The sequence below is a fragment of the Thunnus thynnus genome, chromosome 8 (genome assembly GCF_963924715.1).
Source record: "Thunnus thynnus chromosome 8, fThuThy2.1, whole genome shotgun sequence".
NCBI lineage: Eukaryota > Metazoa > Chordata > Actinopteri > Scombriformes > Scombridae > Thunnus > Thunnus thynnus.
The window spans coordinates 195,585-218,084 of NC_089524.1; the positions used below are offsets into that span (position 1 = coordinate 195,585).

The 22,500-nt window shown below is 41.8% G+C and overlaps 1 protein-coding gene across 1 annotated transcript in view; it reads right to left on the minus strand.

The window, feature by feature from the left end:
- Positions 1-5,134: 5,134 nt before the first annotated feature.
- The window catches only part of LOC137187220 (ephrin-A2-like), a 101,613-nt gene continuing 84,247 nt past the window's right edge, over positions 5,135-22,500 (minus strand). Inside the window, exons 2-4 of the mRNA XM_067595968.1 lie at positions 13,336-13,628; positions 7,952-8,017; positions 5,135-5,564 (exon numbers count right to left, since the gene is read on the minus strand). Of these exons, the coding sequence (XP_067452069.1) occupies positions 5,437-5,564; positions 7,952-8,017; positions 13,336-13,628 (487 nt within the window). The 3' untranslated portion in view covers positions 5,135-5,436. The remainder of the gene's footprint in view (positions 5,565-7,951; positions 8,018-13,335; positions 13,629-22,500) is intronic.

The following is a 22,500-nucleotide window of genomic DNA, read 5'->3' on the forward strand; positions in this document are numbered from 1 at the left end:
GATGTACTCTGATGTACTCTGCTGCACTCTACTGTACTCTGATGTACTCTGCTGTACTCGTTACGTTACTGTTACTCAGTTGTTTACCAGTTTTTGAGCCACTGTGTTTGAGACGGTCGGTGTTTCTCCATCTTTCAGTCTCGGCGCTGTCGGCAGGTTTTGAGGGATGTTTGCGCTCGTTTTACAGATTTTTAGCACCATCTGTCGTGTAAATCTATATTGACCTTTAAAAGTCTAGACCCCGAATATAAGACAACCTCACTTTTTTCAGACGTATTTCCAAGAAGAAACTCGTCTTATATTCGGACCAATTATGTGGATCAGCAAGAACTGTGATGATTTTCCACTCCGGCCATTCTCTGCTCTGATTGGCTGACAGGGGGCGTGCCGTCTGATTGGCTGACAGGGGGCGTGCCGTCTGATTGGCTGACAGGGGGCGTGTCGTCTGATTGGCTGACAGGGGGCGTGTCGTCTGAGCAATCAGCCAACAACAACATGACCTCATAATGAGATAATAAAGACAAGCTGGTGAAACTGGAGAACTGCCGTCATCTTTTATCCACTTTCTCTCCCGTCTGACTCACAGCTCTGATCTGCAGTCGCTAAAGCAATTAAGACTTCTGTTTTAAATCTGAATACATATATATTTAAAAGGTAGATGAGGAACATAATTTCTACTGTATTATATCTAAACATTGTAGTATAACTATTAGGACCTTCTTAAAGTTCCTACAAGGAACTTTTAACTGGTTCTGGAACAGTCTCATGAAGCCTCTGATGCCTCTTTACGACCTACATAAGCAACCGAGACCATCAGAGAGAAGATCGGCTGTTTCTATGTAGTTATTGTAAATGCTGCCGCCGGGTCGGATTCCCGCCAAATCAGAAGAAACGATTTACAGCACACAGACCGAAGAGCCTGTGTTTACATTACATGTAGCTTTGTAGCATGAGGGAGCACGAAGATGTTGCTGGGACGACGGGTGGACGTTTCTCTTCGTTTGATAACGTTAAAAGTAAAGTTAGACTTGTTGTCCAGACTCGTTTTAAAAAAGACGAGCGAGCAGCGGTGGTCGAGTGAGCTACAGAGTGAATGAAGAGAGCGAGAATCACGGAGTGAATCAGAGAAATAAAACATTATATTCTGATTGTTTCATGGCAGTTACGTCAAATAAATGCATCCACACCTCCACACAGCCCCGCAGGAAGCTGCTGCATCGCTGGATTTGGTGTGAATGCAGCCTTACATGTAAGCTAACGTTAGCAGGATTTGGTGTGAATGCAGCCTTACATGTAAGCTAACGTTAGCTGTTTTGGTGTGAATGCAGCCTTACATGTAAGCTAACGTTAGCTGTATGAACAGTTATTAATCTTACACAGATACGTGACCTCGTCGCTACGCATCCTGCAAACAGCTGCGTCAACACGAGGCACTGGTGCTCATGGGAAATGTAGTCTTCATTCCAAGAAAACACTTCTGCTTTTGTCCACAGGGGGCGCTAAAATCAACACAACATGAAAGGTTGTTGTAGTAACTTTAAGTTGCTTTATGTAAAGTCTGCCTCTGACTGTAATGTCAAATAAATGTGGTAGAAGAAGAATAACGCAGGAAACGGAAATACTCAAAGTTTAAATTCTTTAGTAAAAGTTAAATAAAGTTAAGTAAAGTAAAAAATAAAGTTTATATTATTATATTAATGTAATATTAAGTTTTTGCCGCCACTGCTCACAGAAGATGATTCTGTTCGGACGGAATGATCTAAAAAAAAAAAGTTGTTTAACAAACTGAAGAGAAATAGTTTAGTGGAACTTTGATTTTATTGGTGAAGTTATCAAACACAGATTCATACATTTCCTAACATTTTCTCTCTGAAATCTTCTTCAAAGTAAATTCATTAAATGTATCTTTAAATTGAATTTTTCCTGCTCATGCAGCACAGGAAAAAAGTCCTGAAGAGGCCCGATGACCTCTGACCCCTCGTTAGCTCTTCAGCCAATCAAATAAATGCATTCTTTAACACGACTTTATAAGCATCCAATAAGAAAATATACAAAAACAGATTTTTTGTCTTTCAAAGAATAGAATATGCAGACATTTTGATGTAGAAAAACATGAAAGCTCAGAGACTGTAAACCATGACAGGAGGTCTCACTCCCGCCCACACGTCCAGCTTTCTTTCTAACGCCACAAAAAACTGATTCCATCCACACAAAAAACCAAGAAAGAAAAGGAAGATGAACCCACCTAACCATTACTCATCAACAGAACCAGAACGCACAGGACTACAAGGACCAGAATGCATTGTGATGCAAGCAGGAACAAAAAGGAGAAAAACAACAACAACAGCAACAACAACAAACATCTGACAGATTCCTTCTTCATATCACATATGAATCTTTTTAAACAGAAAATGGCACAAACAGAAAGAAACATCTTCAATTTTCACTCTTTTTGTAGCGCCGAGGAAACGTCCAAGCGCCGCGTCCTCCGTCCGTCCTCCATCACAGTGCATTCGTTATATACTGCATTTCCCAGCATGCCCCTGCTCGTCCACGCACAGGGACACGCCCGCCTCCATCGGCTCAGAGATGGAGGGATGTATGAGAGAGATGAAGAGAAAAGAACAGAAATGTGTGGAATCTCACTTCGACTACATGGTGTCGCTGTTTCCCCCAAAAAACCAAACGCAGCATCTAAAAATTCAGCACCAGGAGGGAAAAAAGGCAAGTTTTCATTTTTATTTCACGTGGAACATTCGTTTTTTATTTTCACGACAAAACGATACAATTTAGGAAAAAAAATCCAAACTTGACTCCTCCCCTTTGAATTAACCCCGCCCTTCCGTATCATTAGTGGGCGTGGCCACCCCCACCCCCCCTCCCCCCGAGCTGCTGTGTGACCCCGCCCCTCCCTCCTAATATAAAAGAGTAAAAGAGTCTTTGGTAGATTTACAGAAATGAAAGGCTGAAGATCGTCTGCTGCTGAACGAGGAGACTGTTCTTATATCTGATGATGATGATGATGATGATGATTCAGTCACAGAAATGATCCACAGCGTCTGTCTGAGGCTGAAACTAGTATCTGCAGATACATTTTCATCACAGTTTGTCTTTATTTTATTTATTTATTTAACTGTAAGACAGAAAACAAACATGTTGAACTGCTCCTTTAATCGTCTGATGATAATAATAATAATAATAATAATAATAATAATAATAATAATAATAACTGAAGTTTCTGTTTACTCAGTATGTGAATCTTTGGCCTCTAACAAACATGTTAAATGTGTTTCCGTCTCTAAAGTTGAGGTTTGAATATTTAAATTATAAAAATAATAAATCCTGCATTTACGTCCATGTTTACTTGCTAACTGTCTTCTTCTTCTCTGCCTCCAGCTGTCCATCACTGGGAACGTCTGAAACCGATATCAGTAAAAACATTGTTCTATAAAAGCCTTCAGAGTCTCTTTAAAGCATCAAACTTCTGTTTCATGTCTTTATAAACTGAATCTGTGTTTTTTAGAAGAATCAGCGTAAAGAATCAAAGATCAACACTAATCATTAAAGTGAAACTATGAGCTGAACCTTGTTAACGACTTCAGTCTGTTTCCTCAAACTGACCCACAAAATGATTTTGTTTGATAGTTTTAACATCCGTCCAATCAGGCGGCGGCGCTGCAGACTGTAAAGACGTCTGAGGCCAATCTGGGATTATATAAATAAAATCTGACTTGATGAACAGTTGAAGTTGATGTCTGAGTGTTAAATGTGTTGCAACGATTAATCAATTAGTCCATCAACAGAGAAATTAATCGCCAACTATTTTGATAATCAAATAATTATTTTAATAATTTTTAAGTAAAAAACGTTTCATCTTCTAAAATGTGATTTGATGCTTTTCTTCCATCACGTCTGTTGATCAGACAGAACAAAACATTTGAAGACGTCAACTTGGATTCTTTTCACTATTTTCTGTCATCTTGTAGACAAAACAACTAATCTGCAGATTAATCGATAATGAAAATAATTAATTATCAATTAATATCGTGTCACTGCTGTGGCTGATATCTGTGACTGTGATCATCGGATCAGATGGAGGTTTTACAAACTGCTGCAGCAGAACAGAGCAGCTGACTGCAGCTCAGACTGCAGCTCAGACTGCAGCTCCGACTGCAGCTCAGACTGCAGCTGACTGCAGCCGACTGCAGCTCAGACTGCAGCTCAGACTGCAGCTCCGACTGCAGCTCCGACTGCAGCTCAGACTGCAGCCGACTGCAGCTCAGACTGCAGCCGACTGCAGCTCAGACTGCAGCTCCGACTGCAGCTCTGACTGCAGCTCAGACTGCAGCTCAGACTGCAGCCGACTGCAGCTCAGACTGCAGCTCCGACTGCAGCTCAGACTGCAGCTCCGACTGCAGCTCCGACTGCAGCTCAGACTGCAGCTCAGACTGCAGCTCAGACTGCAGCTCCGACTGCAGCCGACTGCAGCTCAGACTGCAGCTCAGACTGCAGCCGACTGCAGCCGACTGCAGCTCAGACTGCAGCTGACTGCAGCTCAGACTGCAGCTCAGACTGCAGCTCCGACTGCAGCTCAGACTGCAGCTCAGACTGCAGCTGACTGCAGCTCTGACTGCAGCTCAGACTGCAGCTCAGACTGCAGCTGACTGCAGCCGACTGCAGCTCAGACTGCAGCTCAGACTGCAGCTGACTGCAGCCGACTGCAGCTCAGACTGCAGCTGACTGCAGCTCAGACTGCAGCTCAGACTGCAGCTCAGACTGCAGCTGACTGCAGCCGACTGCAGCTCAGACTGCAGCTCAGACTGCAGCTCAGACTGCAGCTCCGACTGCAGCTCAGACTGCAGCTCAGACTGCAGCTGACTGCAGCTCTGACTGCAGCTCAGACTGCAGCTCAGACTGCAGCCGACTGCAGCTCAGACTGCAGCTCAGACTGCAGCTCAGACTGCAGCTGACTGCAGCTCAGACTGCAGCTCAGACTGCAGCTCAGACTGCAGCTCAGACTGCAGCTCCGACTGCAGCTCAGACTGCAGCTCAGACTGCAGCTGACTGCAGCTCAGACTGCAGCTCAGACTGCAGCCGACTGCAGCCGACTGCAGCTCAGACTGCAGCCGACTGCAGCCGATCAGCTGATCAGTGTATGAATTGTTTCCTCTCAGGTAAACATCACCTGTGGAAATAATGACTAACATGGAGTCAGAGTGGATCTGTGACTGAGACAACAGAAACATCCAGCACAGAGCAGAAGCTCCTCCCACCAGTGACCTCAGCCTCCTGTGATTGGCTGAGCTGCTGAGCGGCGGGAGGGCAGAGGTCAGAGGTCAGGGAAGAGGAGCTGGATTTGTTTCCTGCCTCAGGTTGGTTGTTTCTCCTTAGAGGAAGACGACGAAGGAAGAAGAAGAAGAGGAGGAGGAGGAGGTGCTATGAGGAAGCGAGGAGGAGGGCGAGCAACATGGTGGCCAGCAGGGAGAGGTGGGGCAGAGCGCCGCCGCAGCCGCCGGTGGTGTCGTCTGTCAGGAAGGGCTCCGGAGACTCGTACACAGAGTCGTCTGAGAGACGCAGAGGAGACACAGGTTAAACATCACAAACTCATTTATTATGTGGAGTATTTGGCTCCTCCCCCTGCTGAGTGACATCACAGCGGACCTGCAGTCAGGTCCGACCGTCGGGCTCAGTGATTGGCTGAGTTCACAGCTTCAGTTTTGTTAACGGTCTGTAAAAAGGCAACTTAAAGATCTTCTACGGAGTCCCCTGAGGGTCATAAAGATAAAACCCTGTCAGGTTTCATTCATGGATACGACGACACTTTATACTCACTGAATGAATCTGAGGATAAAAACATCAAAGACCACATGAGAGTTCAGCTGAGACGCACTGAGCCAAACCGTGTTCAGGAAGCATTTAAAGGCAACTGTGTTGTCAATCCACATATAACGCACGACCAGCGAGGTAGCAGCCATTAGCCAGTTAGCAAGCTAAGCTACTAGCAAGAAAGCAGCTAAAAAGTTATGGATATTCAAGACACTGTGGAAGTAGCAGCTCCCTGGATGGCTGCCATCTTGTTTTTGTTGTTGTTTTTTAGGAGGATGTGGTTCGGGTTACTGGACCCTCAGAGGGTCCTCGCACAGAGCGATCAGACATGTTAACAGCAGGTGAAATCATATCCAGATGGGTGTTAAAGGGACTCTGACTCACCTTTATGTCTTTGATGCTTTTATCTAGAATCTGACAGGATTACACTTATTTAAATGATGATGGTGAAAGTGGTAATAACTGCTGTTGCTGTCATATATATATATATATATACATATATATTCATTATTAATGTGATTTTACTTCCTCTTTCTAAATGCATTTAAATATTTAACTGTTGTTTGTTATCTGTTTTTTAACTTTTTTAACTTGTGAAGCACTTAAAGCTGCATTGTGTGAATGAAAGCTGCTGTATAAATACATTTATTATTAATAATAAATCAGACACTGTGAATGAATCAGTTATTAATGTCGTGTAAACTCTGTGTGTTCAGATAATCCTCCTGCAGATCCAACAAACTGTTTTCAGACTTTACATCCTGTTAGTGAGACGTGTTAAAGCTCCTTTCAGATAAACTGTTTAACGCCTTCAGTCTGTCAGCTGCGAGCTTTCACACTTCCTCTGCTTCTAACTGACATTTACAGTTTTATGATGGAGGACGAATTCAGCAGCAAGTCACAGATGTTCCTCCTACTGAGGACGCACTAATAAACTGGAAGAAATGTCTTCAACTCATAAACAGCTTGTTTCAGCCCCGTTTGATGCTACTTTCTACATGTCAGAGGGAAATATTGTACTTTCTACTCCACTACATTTATTTGACAGCTTTAGTTACTTTTCAGATGAAGATTTGACACAATGGATAATATAACAAGCTTTTAAAATACAACACATTGTTAAAGATGAAACCAGTGGTTTCCAACCTTTTTGGCTTTTGACGTCTTACAAAAAGCAGTGTGTAGTCGGGGTCACATTTCACATGTCTATGAGTTGTTAACAGCTCCACCAAATAGTGATTTTTCCCTCTAAACTTCTCACATGCTTTCATTTCAATAAATGTTCAAATGATCCAATATTTCAGCAAAAATCAAAGATTAGAGAAAAAGTCCAAAAACTGAAAACAGATTTGTGTATCAGAACTTTGTTTTTTCTTCTTTCCTCTCCCATTAATCATCTCACCACCCCTCAGATTTATCTGCTGACCCTTTGGAGGGGCCCCACCCCTAGGTTGGGAACCACTGGACTAAACTAGCTAACTGTATATAAAGTAGTGTAAACTAGCTCCACCTCCAGCAGCTACAACAGTAACATGCTGCTCTAACACTGATGCTTCACTGTTAATAATCTAATGATGTCATATATAATAATATATCAGTCAGAGGGACCAAACCACTACTTTTACTGCAATACTTTAACTACATCAAGCTCATAATACTTATGTACTTTTACTGCAATACTTTAACTACATCAAGCTCATAATACTTATGTACTTTTACTGCAATACTTTAACTACATCAAGCTCATAATACTTATGTACTTTTACTGCAATACTTTAACTACATCAAGCTCATAATACTTATGTACTTTTACTGCAATACTTTAACTACATCAAGCTCATAATACTTATGTACTTTTACTGCAATACTTTAACTACATCAAGCTCATAATACTTATGTACTTTTACTGCAATACTTTAACTACATCAAGCTCATAATACTTATGTACTTTTACTGTAGTAAAGGATCTGAGTTCTTCCATCACTGACTGAATCAGACATGGATCAAAGATGGATGTGATTAGTTTTGGTATCAATGAATTGGTTTTGTGTTTTGAACATTAGATTTGGATTGTGAACGGGGAGAGGAGCTCTGAGAGGACAAGAGGAAGAGGAGAAGAACTTACTGGTTGGTTTGACGTAAACTTTGAGCTTCAGACAGGGTTTCCCAGCCAGGTTTGGATGTGGAGACGCTGCAGAGGACAGACAGCAGACAGACGGTCAGTAACACAGATCAATGACATAAACAGCTGACGGTAATATCAACAGTACTGATGTATGTTCAGGCTCTACTGACAATACGAGTTAACAGTAAAAGTAAAGTTAGGCTTTGTTGTCGGCTTCCAACTCATTTAAAGGAAGAGAGAGAGCAGCAGTGGTGGAGCGAGCTAGAGAGTGAATGGAGATATAAAATGTAAATTCTTTCTGGAAACCGTTATAACTGCCTCTGAACATCAGCAGCACATCGACCTGACAGGCACCAACAGATGGAGCATCAACCTGGCTGACAATAATGGACTCTGTTATTGAACTTATTTCTGTTTATGGTCACAGGTCTGAGGTCACTAAACGGGACAGACACCAAATTCAGACTGCGTCCAACAGAAAACTCCAAATAAATACGATCTAGCATTTAAATGTTATCATCACTCCATAACAAAGCAGATTACCTGACCTCTGACCTCTGACCTCTGTGGTGACCGATCCAAAGCCCCCCCCCACCCCTTAGTTATTTGCAAACATCAAAACTGAACTTTAAAAGATTTCAGATACAAAATGTTTTCTCTGCAGAGGTAATTATGATCATTATTATTATTATAATTTATCAAAGAAAAAGGTTCAGTTTGTGGTCCCATCAGAGCTGCATCCTGCCTAACCCTAACCCGCTTTAGAAGAAGAAAGTCGAATTTGTCCCGTGCGTGATCTTGGGGAAATTAAAATGAGTATGATTCCGTTTTTCTACTCATAAACTGGCAACTTATTTGGTGAATGCAGTATCGTCTTGTACTGGAAAGAGTTGGATGATAATTTTGGATGTTGCTTATTGTTATTATTAATCTTTTTGTGTGTTTTGTGGATTCGGTTTGATTCCTTTGGATCCATTTGTGAGGAGCACAGCTGGAAGGTGTTGGATGTTTGTGTCTTATATTCCCATGAAGGATGACAACATTCATTCATTCACTATAATGCACCTGCTGTTCCATGTAATTCTGAGTTATCAGGAGTCTTTTGTGTTTAACTTCCTGCCTCTGCTGCTTAGTCTTTGTGAAACTGTTCATAGAAAAAGTTTTTAATATGCAACATAAAAGCATCACTTCCTGTAGATTTGTGAATCATTCAGGGGTCAAATGTCCCCCCCCCCGGTCTGTTCCTCCAGCTCTGCAGCCACCCAGCAGGGACACAGCAGGGTGGAAAACAAGCTCACCTTCAGCTTCTCTCTATGGACGCTGGATATGAATCTGAATCAAAGTAAATCACAAATAGCATATTTACCATCTACCAGTAGTCACACTCCTTAAGAGTAAATGAACATAACCCACATTCATACGCATCATATTCTGAGTGATTGATTGCATTTCATTTCCTTGCTGAGCAGAGGTTGAGAGATGTGAAGGCAGTATACATGTACTGGTTGAGACGCCCGTTATCCTTAATTAGATTCATCATTGAAAACGGTGACTCACATATGTAGGTTGATCCGAACATTGTCAAAATGTTTGTAGTGAATCTTTTACAGTTTAGATACTGATGGACAGAGTGTGTCTCTCCTCAGGACATTGTTGGTCTGCTAATGTGCCCTCGTCGATCGCAGGCTGCCTTTGCTTCTGCTCAGCTCCCAGAGACAGCGACAGCAAACAGGTTGCGGACAAACAGCAGCTCGTGTGCTGAAGTTGTCTGCCAGACTTTTCAGTAATAATATCATTGTTGACAGCACGCTCTTAATTGTAGGACTATCATGCAGTTCTTCCCTCTGTGCCAGCCTGCCTCCTCCCTTTACCTGAAAAGCGTCCACCTTTTCAAACAGCTCTCCCACATTTGCATCCCCACCTTGGAGTTACAGGTTAAGTTGGTTCAGGTGATTGGTGATGTCACACAGAAACGTGACATGGACCATGGACTCGTGATCTTGCATGAACATAGACGGCTCCTCCGATGTGTTTGATTCTCTCTGCAGTGCACAGAATCACGGTCGACCCTCCAACGCTGCAGTCGGTCTCCTGTTGGGCCTCCTGCCCCTGTAGCAACATTTTGAAATGCTGGTGCTGCAGGCTTGAAGTTGTGCGAATGTGATTCACAATTTTGATGACTGTGTCCATCGTTGCTCTCATTTCACTGGACAGTTTGGCAAATAACACAGTCTGATGAATGATGCAGTGTAGCAAGATGACTGTCAGGTGTTCTGCTATAAGACATGATGCAAAGCCCGTCATAGATGACCCAACGTCAGCTACAAGGGGGCTGATTTAACCCAGGTCCAGAGAAGTCTTTTAAAAGAAACCTGTCACAGCACCAGACACGCTCTCACCTCAGCAACTCGTCTTTGAAAATTTGAAGTATCTCACAAATACCGACAGTTGTGCAGCATCATCTGTTGACTCTTAAAGGTAATCCGCAGATGAGTTCAGGGAGTAAAACTGAGGGCTGTCCTCGTACAAATTTCCAGCCTCTGTGCTGTTAAATCTTTCACACGGTTGATGATGTCATCTTTGTTCTTGTCTCCTGCAAACAACTCCTCCACCATTCCCAACGTGCACACTTTCACAAGTTCAGCATCCACCAATGGCTTGCCCCTTTTTGGTTAGTTCCCAAGTTACACATAGTTGAAGCAACCGTGGCTTTCTCAGCAGCTGTCAGGATCGTTGATGTAGCAGAATAAGATGACTTCACAGTCGTAATCTTCTCTTTTCTTGCGGTGCTGCCGGGCAGAAACACTGCACTGAAGCTAGCATGTTTTGACTCATGATGGCGCCTGATATTAGCAACCTTTTGTTCCCTATTGTCATTTGGCAAATTAAACACAGTGCTTTAGGGTTGGTATGAGGTGGCAAAATAAAGGCAAATTCATTTGTCCATTTTTCATCAAATTGCCTGTTTTCATTGTCAACCTTTTGACGTTTGCTGTCGAGACTCATCTTTGCCAAGAGACAAATTCAGCTGCAGCAGCAGCACAGAGGTCACGTGTTTGTGAACTTCTGCACAGATCACTGATATGCAACTTCCCACCTAACAGCCGAGGGACATTATTGATCATTTACTAATTGGTATGAAAAAAAAATCCCAGTGTGAATCAGTTTATTTTCATTGTGGTTGGCTGGAACAATACTGCGGGTCAAATCTGTGCTGTGAGTTGAGCATCACTGTTTTAAGGGGTACATGACTTAATTTACACATTCATTTGCAGTATTTGACAAAGCCATTAACGATGTGTTTAAGGTGTTATTAGGGTTCAGGAGTGTAGGATTAAGGATTGTTTGGAAGGCAGACAGTACCAGCCTCAAACAACAGACCAGCTCCTTCTTCAACCCCCCAGGAATGCTGGCCAATAATATATGACTGAGAGTCCCAAACTCCTCACTGACCATCTAAACATGCTGCAAACAGAGAGGAGGAACCCCCATCTCCTGCAAGTTCACCAGACCAGACCACTGACCCAAACCACCTTTGATCCTTCAAGCTACAAGAGCCAATCACACCCCAGTATGAACTGATGGTACCATTTGGATAAACAACCCCCACCGTTGGTTATCATAACTCACCTCTAAGAGCCAATCACACACAGAGACGAGCTGCCACCAACTTTAATCCCACTGTGAACTGATTTTCAGGACTTGAATAACCAACACAAGAACTGATCACTGGACGAACCAGCATAAGTCATCACCACCAACAACAACAAGGAGAACTTCCTGCACAACATACGATGCCCCAGTGACACACACACACACACAAACTCTAAAATGTAGACTTATCTAAGGTTAATATTCTATGTTGATGTGTGTGTGTAAATCATGTGTGTCATTATGCTTTAATTAGACTTTTATTCCTCTGACTTTAGGCCTAGAAATGAACCACGAACATAATTCCATCATCCTTGATAACACTAACATCATGTTTAGTTCCAGTCTGCTTGTTTCACTATCAGAACACTAAACCAACTATCAAAGATGCAAAATTAGGAATCATGCAATTGTTAAATTGTTAATACTTTTATTAATGGAGTAACCATATTCAGGAACTGAACCTGCCTGTCCATGAACGGGGGGGGGACTGACTCTGCTCCCCCAGAACTCTGCAACCCCTGGGATCTGCCAGGATGCACCTTCTGGGCGGACAGACTGAAACTTTTAAACAGTGTCTTATCTGAGGCTCCTGGATGGTTTTTCTTGCTTTTGTCTTTGTCTTCTTGTTTTCTGCCACGCCGATGGAGAGCTTGCATTTTGCTCATCTGCAGATGTGATTCAGAACAACAGGAGGTGAAACCTTAGAATCTAAACTGGGAGCTTCAGCTTCTCATCCAGCACATCTCCATTCCCCGCCCCCGGGAGCAAGCAAGTCATCTACAAAACCTTCATCAACTTGCTTAAACTCCTGTGTTTTCATAATATGTAACTTCAATTATTGTCAATTCAGAACTAAGCTGTTGATTTGACTCGCTGATTCACAGGTAACAGTCATCTCACCTGTTCATCATGTCCCTCATACCGACTACACAACAGATAACTCTCCATCATTCATTTCAGTCGTTCACAAGTCATCGCCTCGCACCAGTTTCCCTTTCCCTCATGTGTCAGTCACTTAACCTTAAAAGCAAAATCATAATTAAAAGGGACGTACGATGTTTTTCAGACATATATATAATGTCACAATGTCAGATGTTCATGTTAAAAGTGGCCGACGTGTCAAATAACGAGGTAAATGTATGTAGCAGTAACCCCTGTGAGCAGAGAGCAGCAGCTCTGCTCTGAACGCTCCGTCTCCAACGGTTTTTTCTACTTTCAGCCCGAGCTGACGTCAGTTGGTGACAGATTTCTTTATATGGACATCTGCTACGTGCACAGCGTGTGAGTTCGCTGCTCCGCTCTGAGAGTAGTTACGCCGAGCCATGACGCCATTACACATATGAGTTATGTTGCTGGACAAATAATTTCATATTTGAGTTGTGCATATTAATAATTCCCCCATAAAATCATAAAGATGTTTAAGTGCACAGATCACTACAGGAGGTTTAGTTCATGTTTGGGCTGTGAAATATTTTCAGCTGATAATTAATGATAATTCAAGGAATTCTTCAGAATACAGTTTAAACAGATTTTAGTTAAATGAATGTTTTCATTAATATATTGTAAAGTACTGACAGGTTTTCTGTGGGGAAGAACGGCTGCAACTTCTAAGAGAAGTTATAGGATGTGGTAGTACTCAGTGTGGTACTCAGTAGTACTCAGTGTGGTACTCAGTAGTGCTCAGTGTGTAGTACTCACAGATGTAGTAGTGCTCAGTGTGTAGTACTCACAGATGTAGTAGTACTCATGTCCCGGCCTGAACTCGAAGCCCAGGCTGAAGGGCGTGAACAGCTGGAACTTCTCTGAGAACTTGAGCGGGCCGTTGGGGCTCTGTGGCCGGTTGCACTCCCAGCGTTTGAAGCCCTTCCTGCGGTGGTCGCAGGTCGTGTAGCCATCGTAGTTCACCATAAACAGCACATAGTGCTCCATACGCTCGGCCGACTCCGCCCCCTCGTAGTGCGGACAGTAGATATCCAGGTAGTCATTGATCGCCACCTCCACCGTGTATTCGCCCCGAAAGAACCTGAGGAAGAAGAGGAAACACTTCCTGTCACTTCCTGTTTAATTTACAGATGCATTTATGTGCACTGCAGCTGATTTTACTACGTCAGTAGTTTCAGTTCTTGTGCCACATATACTGTATATATACATATATAATACACCAACATATACTGTATATATACATATATAATACACCAACATGTACTGTATATATACATATATAATACACCAACATGTACTGTATATATACATATATAATACACCAACATGTACTGTATATAGACATATATAATACACCAACATATACTGTATATATACATATATAATACACCAACATGTACTGTATATATACATATATAATACACCAACATGTACTGTATATAGACATATATAATACACCAACATGTACTGTATATATACATATATAATACACCAACATGTACTGTATATAGACATATATAATACACCAACATATACTGTATATATACATATATAATACACCAACATGTACTGTATATATACATCCTCCGTGAAGGCAAAAGTTAGACACGGAGTTCCACAAGGTTCTGTACTTGGACCAATTCTATTCACCTTGTATATGCTTCCTTTAGGTAATATTATTAGAAAACACTCCATAAATTTTCATTGTTATGCAGATGACACCCAATTATATTTATCAATGAAGCCAGATGAAACCAATCAGTTAAACAAACTCCAAACATGCCTTAACGACATAAAGACCTGGATGACCTGCAATTTTCTGCTACTAAACTCAGATAAAACTGAAGTTATTGTGTTTGGCCCTAAACACCTTAGAAACACATTATCTAATGATAAAGCTACTCTGGATGGCATTACCCTGGCCTCCAGCACCACCGTAAGGAATCTGGGAGTTATCTTTGATCAGGATATGTCCTTTAACTCCCACATAAATCAAATCTCAAGGACTGCCTTTTTTCACTTACGTAATATCACAAAAATCACATCCTGTCCCTAAAAGATGCAGAAAAACTAGTTCACGCATTTGTTACTTCTAGGCTGGATTATTGCAATTCCTTATTATCAGGCTGCTCTAACAAGTCTCTAAAGACTCTCCAGCTGGTCCAGAATGCAGCTGCACGTGTTCTGACTAAAACTAGAAAAAGAGACCACATTTCTCCCATTTTAGCTTCACTACATTGGCTTCCTGTAAAATCTAGAATAGAATTTAAAATCCTTCTCCTGACTTACAAAGCCCTTAATGGTCAGGCACCATCATATCTTGAAGAGCTCATAATACCGTATTATCCCACTAGAACACTGTGCTCCCAGTATGCAGCTTACTGGTGGTCCCTACAGTCTTTAAAAGTAGAATGGGAGGCAGAGCCTTCAGCTATCAGGCTCCTCTTCTATGGAACCATCTTCCAGATTCGGTCCGGGGTGCAGACACCCTCTCTATGTTTAAGAGTAGGCTTAAAACTTTCCTTTTTGATAAAGCTTATAGTTAGGGCCGACCAGGCTCGCCTTGGATCAGCCCTTAGTTATGCTGCTATAGGCCTAGACTGCTGGGGGATTTCCCATGATGCACTGAGCTCCTCTCTCCTCCTCCTCCTCTCCATCTGTATGCATTCATGTAACATCAATGCATGTCACTAACTTTGCTTCTTCCCCGGAGTTTTTTGTGCTTTCTCATCTCACAGGAACCCCTGGGTTCTGTGCCGAATCTTCGCGGTCCTTCACAGTCCTGATGGCATCCTTCCCTGTCTGTTGATGCTTATACTTATTGTTGTTGTTATGATTGTTGTTCTTCTGTCCCCCCTCCCCCTTTCCCTCTCTCTTTCTCTCTCTCAACCCAACCGGTCAAAGCAGATGGCCGCCCACCAAGAGCCGGGGTCTGCTTGAGGTTTCTACCCGTTAAAGGGGAGTTTTTCCTCACCGCTGTCGCCAAGTGCTGCTCATGGGGGAATTGTTGGGTCTCTGTAAATTAAAGAGTACGGTCTTGACCTGCTCTATGTGAAAAGTGCCTTGAGATGACTTCTGTTGTGATATGGCGCTATATAAATAAAGATTGATTGATTGATTGATTGATATATACTGTATGTGTTGATGTATTATTAGAAGAGAGAATATGGCAGCTGTTTACTGCTGACAGAAACATCTTCCAGCTGTTTACTGCTTACAGAAACATCTGGCAGCTGGTTACTGCTTACACAAACATCTTCCAGCTGTTTACTGCTTACAGAAACATCTGGCAGCTGGTTACTGCTGACAGAAACATCTGGAAGCTGTTTACTGCTGACAGAAACATCTGGCAGCTGGTTACTGCTGACAGAAACATCTGGAAGCTGTTTACTGCTGACAGAAACATCTGGCAGCTGGTTACTGCTTACAGAAACATCTGGCAGCTGGTTACTGCTGACAGAAACATCTGGCAGCTGTTTACTGCTGACAGAAACATCTGGCAGCTGTTTACTGCTGACAGAAACATCTGGCAGCTGTTTACTACTGACACAAACATCTTCCAGCTGTTTACTGCTTACAGAAACATCTGGCAGCTGTTTACTGCTAACACAAACATCTGGCAGCTGTTTACTGCTGACAGAAACATCTGGCAGCTGTTTACTGCTAACACAAACATCTGGCAGCTGTTTACTGCTGACACAAACATCTGGCAGCTGGTTACTGCTGACAGAAACATCTGGCAGCTGTTTACTGCTGACAGAAACATCTGGCAGCTGTTTACTACTGACACAAACATCTTCCAGCTGTTTACTGCTTACAGAAACATCTGGCAGCTGTTTACTGCTAACACAAACATCTGGCAGCTGTTTACTGCTAACACAAACATCTGGCAGCTGGTTACTGCTGACAGAAACATCTTCCAGCTGTTTACTGCTGACAGAAACATCTGGCAGCTGTTTACTGCTAACACAAACATCTGGCAGCTGTTTACTGCTAACACAAACATCTGGCAGCTGGTTACTGCTGACAGAAACATCTGGCAGCTGTTTACTGCTAACACAAACATCTGGCAGCTGGTTACTGCTGACAGAAACATCTGGCAGCTGTTTACTGCTAACACAAACATCTGGCAGCTGTTTACTGCTAACACAAACATCTGGCAGATGGTTACTGCTGACAGAAACATCTGGCAGCTGTTTACTGCTGACAGAAACATCTGGCAGCTGGTTACTGCTAACACAAACATCTGGCAGCTGGTTACTGCTGACAGAAACATCTGGCAGCTGGTTACTGCTGACAGAAACATCTGGCAGCTGTTTACTGCTAACACAAACATCTGGCAGCTGTTTACTGCTAACACAAACATCTGGCAGCTGGTTACTGCTGACAGAAACATCTGGCAGCTGTTTACTGCTAACACAAACATCTGGCAGCTGGTTACTGCTGACAGAAACATCTTCCAGCTGTTTACTGCTGACAGAAACATCTGGCAGCTGTTTACTGCTAACACAAACATCTGGCAGCTGTTTACTGCTAACACAAACATCTGGCAGCTGTTTACTGCTGACAGAAACATCTGGCAGCTGTTTACTGCTGACAGAAACATCTTCCAGCTGTTTACTGCTAACACAAACATCTGGCAGCTGTTTACTGCTAACACAAACATCTGGCAGCTGGTTACTGCTGACAGAAACATCTGGCAGCTGTTTACTGCTAACACAAACATCTGGCAGCTGGTTACTGCTGACAGAAACATCTGGCAGCTGTTTACTGCTAACACAAACATCTGGCAGCTGTTTACTGCTAACACAAACATCTGGCAGCTGGTTACTGCTGACAGAAACATCTGGCAGCTGTTTACTGCTGACAGAAACATCTGGCAGCTGGTTACTGCTAACACAAACATCTGGCAGCTGGTTACTGCTGACAGAAACATCTGGCAGCTGGTTACTGCTGACAGAAACATCTGGCAGCTGTTTACTGCTAACACAAACATCTGGCAGCTGTTTACTGCTAACACAAACATCTGGCAGCTGGTTACTGCTGACAGAAACATCTGGCAGCTGTTTACTGCTAACACAAACATCTGGCAGCTGGTTACTGCTGACAGAAACATCTTCCAGCTGTTTACTGCTGACAGAAACATCTGGCAGCTGTTTACTGCTAACACAAACATCTGGCAGCTGTTTACTGCTAACACAAACATCTGGCAGCTGTTTACTGCTGACAGAAACATCTGGCAGCTGTTTACTGCTGACACAAACATCTTCCAGCTGTTTACTACTGACACAAACATCTGGCAATGAAAAGCCTCTCAGCAACCTGGTTGCCATGGTGATGGTAACATGTGATATAATAATATGATGAACAGAATATGAATTTAAGTTTGTTTTAGTATTTTAGTTGTTTTCATCATTAAACGTTAAATTAAAACATTTTGATTCTCAGTCAGACGTGTTTCTGCTCGGTTCAGGACTCGAACGCCGACATTTGTTGTCTCTTTCATAAAGTTTTCACACATCACTGAGTGAAGTTTAGAGGACAGATTCTCTTCACTGCTCTCAGCAGCAGCAGGTTTTAGTATTTCAACAGTAACAACACCTCCGTCTGTAGTGACACCCGGGACACGTTGTTGTACAGTTCAACTCCAGGGAGACAAAGACAGAAACACTAATGAGGCTAGAACACACACACACACACACACACACACATACACCCCCCCCCCCCCCCCCCACACACACACACACACACAGCTGGTATCACCCCACTCGCCTGGGAGTAACTGGAGGGGAAAGTAAGCGCTCCCTCTGCAGCAGGTGACTCTCATAGGATGTAATGAAGCCTGAAGATTAAGAAGAATTGTGGATACAAAATGTTTTTGTTTTCTTCGTCTTGTAGCCGCCGTTACGCTGTGATGTGATTCTGTTTGTCTGTCTTCAGCGTGTTTGTTTGTGTTTGTTTGTACATATGTGAACATATCAGATCTTTCAGTCTTTTATAAAATTGTATTTTTAAATGTGCAAACAAATAAAAAATATATATTTATCTTTGGAATGACGAATAAAGTTTGAAGTTGAAACTTAAAATGATAAAAACGTTTCTGCCTGTTTTAAAAGAGCTTTAAAGAGTTAAAAGTAGTTTTACCAGCTTGATGTTTAAACCTCTCCATGCTGCCGACTGTTCCTTTTACTTTCTAAAGATTTCAAGCTCAGTCCTCCTGATATCAGCTCTCATCTCCTTTTAAATGTTTTCTTGTGGAAAAGTTGGAGATTGTTGTGCTGAGTCAGGACTTTAGAGATGCACTGAAGCATCAGCAGAAGGATTTATAGAGGACGTGTCAGACATACTGATGTGCAGATACACGACGCCAAAGGTGTTGTCAGCCCTCATGTGCAGCAGGCAGCAGTTGGGTTCAACCACGAGCCAGTTTGTCAGGATTTATTGTTATTTGTTGTTATTTATATGTTATTTTTCCCATCATGCAGTGAGGGATTACAGCTCACTCATTTGACTAAAAGTGATTCAAACATGAAATATGTTCTGTGAGACTGGAGACGTATGTTATCAACACTCGATAAACAGCCGCAGCTTCTATGGTGGTGGCATTACTGTGTAACATATTACAGTAATATTATAATAATATTATAGGGATTACAGTTGAAACTCAGTAATCAGATTACAGTTACTAATCCCACTAACACGCCGTTACTTTTACACTTGAGGGCGGCGTGTTCACTGTCTGACTGGATTAATGGGGGGTTGACATCACTGTGGTCAGCTGACAGACGGAGAAATTATTCTTCTTCACATGTTGTGTGTTCAAACTCCAACATGCAACGCAACATGTTATTATATATGTTCACATCCTGAGATAAATGACTAACATCTGTAACATCATCATAAACTGTGACAGAACGTGAGTCTGAAGATAAAGACAGGAAGTGACGAGTCTCCTCACAGCTGTTGCTGACTCCTCCCCTCATTTTTAAACTATAATAATAATAATTATTATTGTTATTATTATTATTATTATTGTTGTTGTTGTTGTTGTTTTTTTCACGGAGCCTCTTGCTTTTCATGTTAACAGGTTGAAGCAGCCACACAGCGTCTCACACGCGGCTGCTGCGTCGCGTCATCTAGAGATTTGAGGTCTTGCCTATTTTCTCCGTGTGACGCGCAGTTCTCTGCAGAAATACACAAGAAAAAGATAAAAAGACAGAAAGACAGAGCTGCCAGTAGCAGCGCAGCAGACGCAGCAGACGCAGCAGATGCAGCAGCGCAGCAGCGCAGCAGCGCAGCAGACGCAGCAGCGCAGCAGACGCAGTAGACGCAGCAGACGCAGCAGCGCAGCAGACGCAGCAGACGCAGCAGCGCAGCAGCGCAGCAGACGCAGCAGCGCAGCAGACGCAGCAGACGCAGCAGCGCAGCAGCGCAGCAGCGCAGCAGACGCAGCAGCGCAGCAGACGCAGCAGACGCAGCAGTACAGCGACGCGCTTCCTGTGTGTCTCAGGCGCAACACGCACTGAAAAGTTTGCAGCTAAACTCCTGAAATTGTGGAGAATGAATATTGGAATTATAATCTTGCTGTATAGATCATCATAACGCACCGCGCTGCACATATAATGACACCAAAACCAGCAGCGGCGTCCTCTGACCAGGCCGAGGAAGACGTCCCACAGAGAGATGACGTGAAACCAGAACTTCCAGGTTCTGGTCCAGAAGTAAGACAACATTAAAAATCTCATTAACACGTGTAACTCTGCTAATCATATATTTAGATATAGTATAGATATACAGATAGATAGATAGTATCCACATGTTAATGAACAAATCATCAAAAACATTGATGAGGTTCAATATTTAGGTTTAACTTTGATTCCAACTTGACTTTTGAAACTTAAATAATATAACATGGTTAAATTTAGACATATTAGGAACTCGTTAACAAAAACATGTTTGCATGCTCTGATTTTTCACATCTTCTTCTTGTGTATCCTGCTGGTCTCAGACCAGTAAGACTGGGCTGAAACCAGCAGAGATTCTTTTTAAACAAGCCTTAAAAGTTTGATTGTTTGATTGCAACATGATGTCCAGATACAGTCTCTCCAGCTGTTTCCAGAACCTCTGGATCTGCTCTAAACTCTGCAGCAGAACCACAACACAACCATCAAACACTGGAATTTACCTCCAGCTGAGTTTAAAACCTGCACAGACTTTCATTTTTTTCCCACAGTGTAAAAAAAGTCATGTCAACATTCATTTTCCAGTGATTGAGATTTTAAATTGTAATGAATGGTAATTGTGTAGTTGTACTGGATAAATGTGCTGGTATTTATATGTAGCTTTGTTTATAGAATTGTTAGTGTGATACTATGAGAATATGTAATGGTGTTGCATGTAAATCTATTATTATTATTATTATTATTATTATTATTATTATTATTATTATTATCTGGTGATCATTCTGTGGACCTGCAGATGGAAATGAGCTAATCTGGCATAAATCATCTCTTCTTGTTTTTTTAAGCGTGGTCCTTATTTAATAAAGACTAACAATAATAATAATAATAGTAATATTAATAATAAAAGATAAGGATAGGAGTTTTCTGAAGAAACATCAAAAACAAAAACATAAACTCCGCCTCCGAAGCTTCCTGCCAGTATCAAAACAAAAGTATGGAGCAGCTACTTTTGGCACTAATGGGCCTCCATACTTCACATGTGAAAGATTTAAAACACTGAGTTTGTTTCTGAGTTGCTGAATCACAGCGCTGATTGTTCCTGATGACCTGAACGCAACATCAGAGCGGCTGCAGAGCAACTTCCTGTCCTCTCGCCGCCCTCGCTCTGCTTTAACACCATTAGCAAAGTGCAGGCTAATTCAGTTAGCCGCAGGATCGAGTTACACTAACAGCTCGGAGAACTCTGTCCCCTCGGCCCTCACATCATCACTCATCGCTCTAATGGGCTTCATCATCATCATCATCATCATCATCCTTCAGGGAGAGAACAGATGGATCAGACGCTAAATGCTGCAGAGTCTGTGTGAAACATTTCAACACAGATATTATAATATTCATCTGTTAAAACACAACAATCCTCAATTTAACCAATAACTTGATGCAATAAACTCCAGAACAGACAGACACGTTTCCTCTTTACAAACACTACATATCAAATAATGAGCCTGTGGATTATTTCCAGAAAGTAAATAACAGGACAGATAAATAACACAACAGATAAATAAAAGGACAGATAAATAATAATAATGTTGATGTTTATGTTTATGTTGATTTTGATGTTTATGTTTGGTTTATGTTTATGTTGACGTTGACATTGACGTTTATGTTGATGTTTATATTTATGTCTATGTTGTTAGTTACTGTGTCTCAATAATTCCATGAGGGAGGGGTCACGAAAATGACTAGACACAAAAACAAAACTTAATTCGTTCGTTCATTCATTCATACATTCATTCATTCATTCATACATTTGTTCATTCATTCATACATGTGTTCATACATGCATTCATTCATACATTCATTCATACATTTGTTCATACATGCATTCATTCATATATTCATTCATTCATTCATACATTCATTCATTCATTCATTCATTCATTCATACATTTGTTCATACATTCATTGATTCATACATTCATTCATTCATACATTTGTTCATACATGCATTCATTCATATATTCATTCATTCATTCATTCATTCATTCATACATTCATTCATACATTTGTTCATACATTCATTGATTCATACATTCATTCATTCATACATTTGTTCATACATTCATTCATTCATATATTCATTCATTCATTCATTCATACATTCACACATTCATTCATACATTCATTCATTCATTCATACATTCATTCATACGTTCACACATTCATTCATACATTCATTCATTCACACATTCATTCATTCATTCACACATT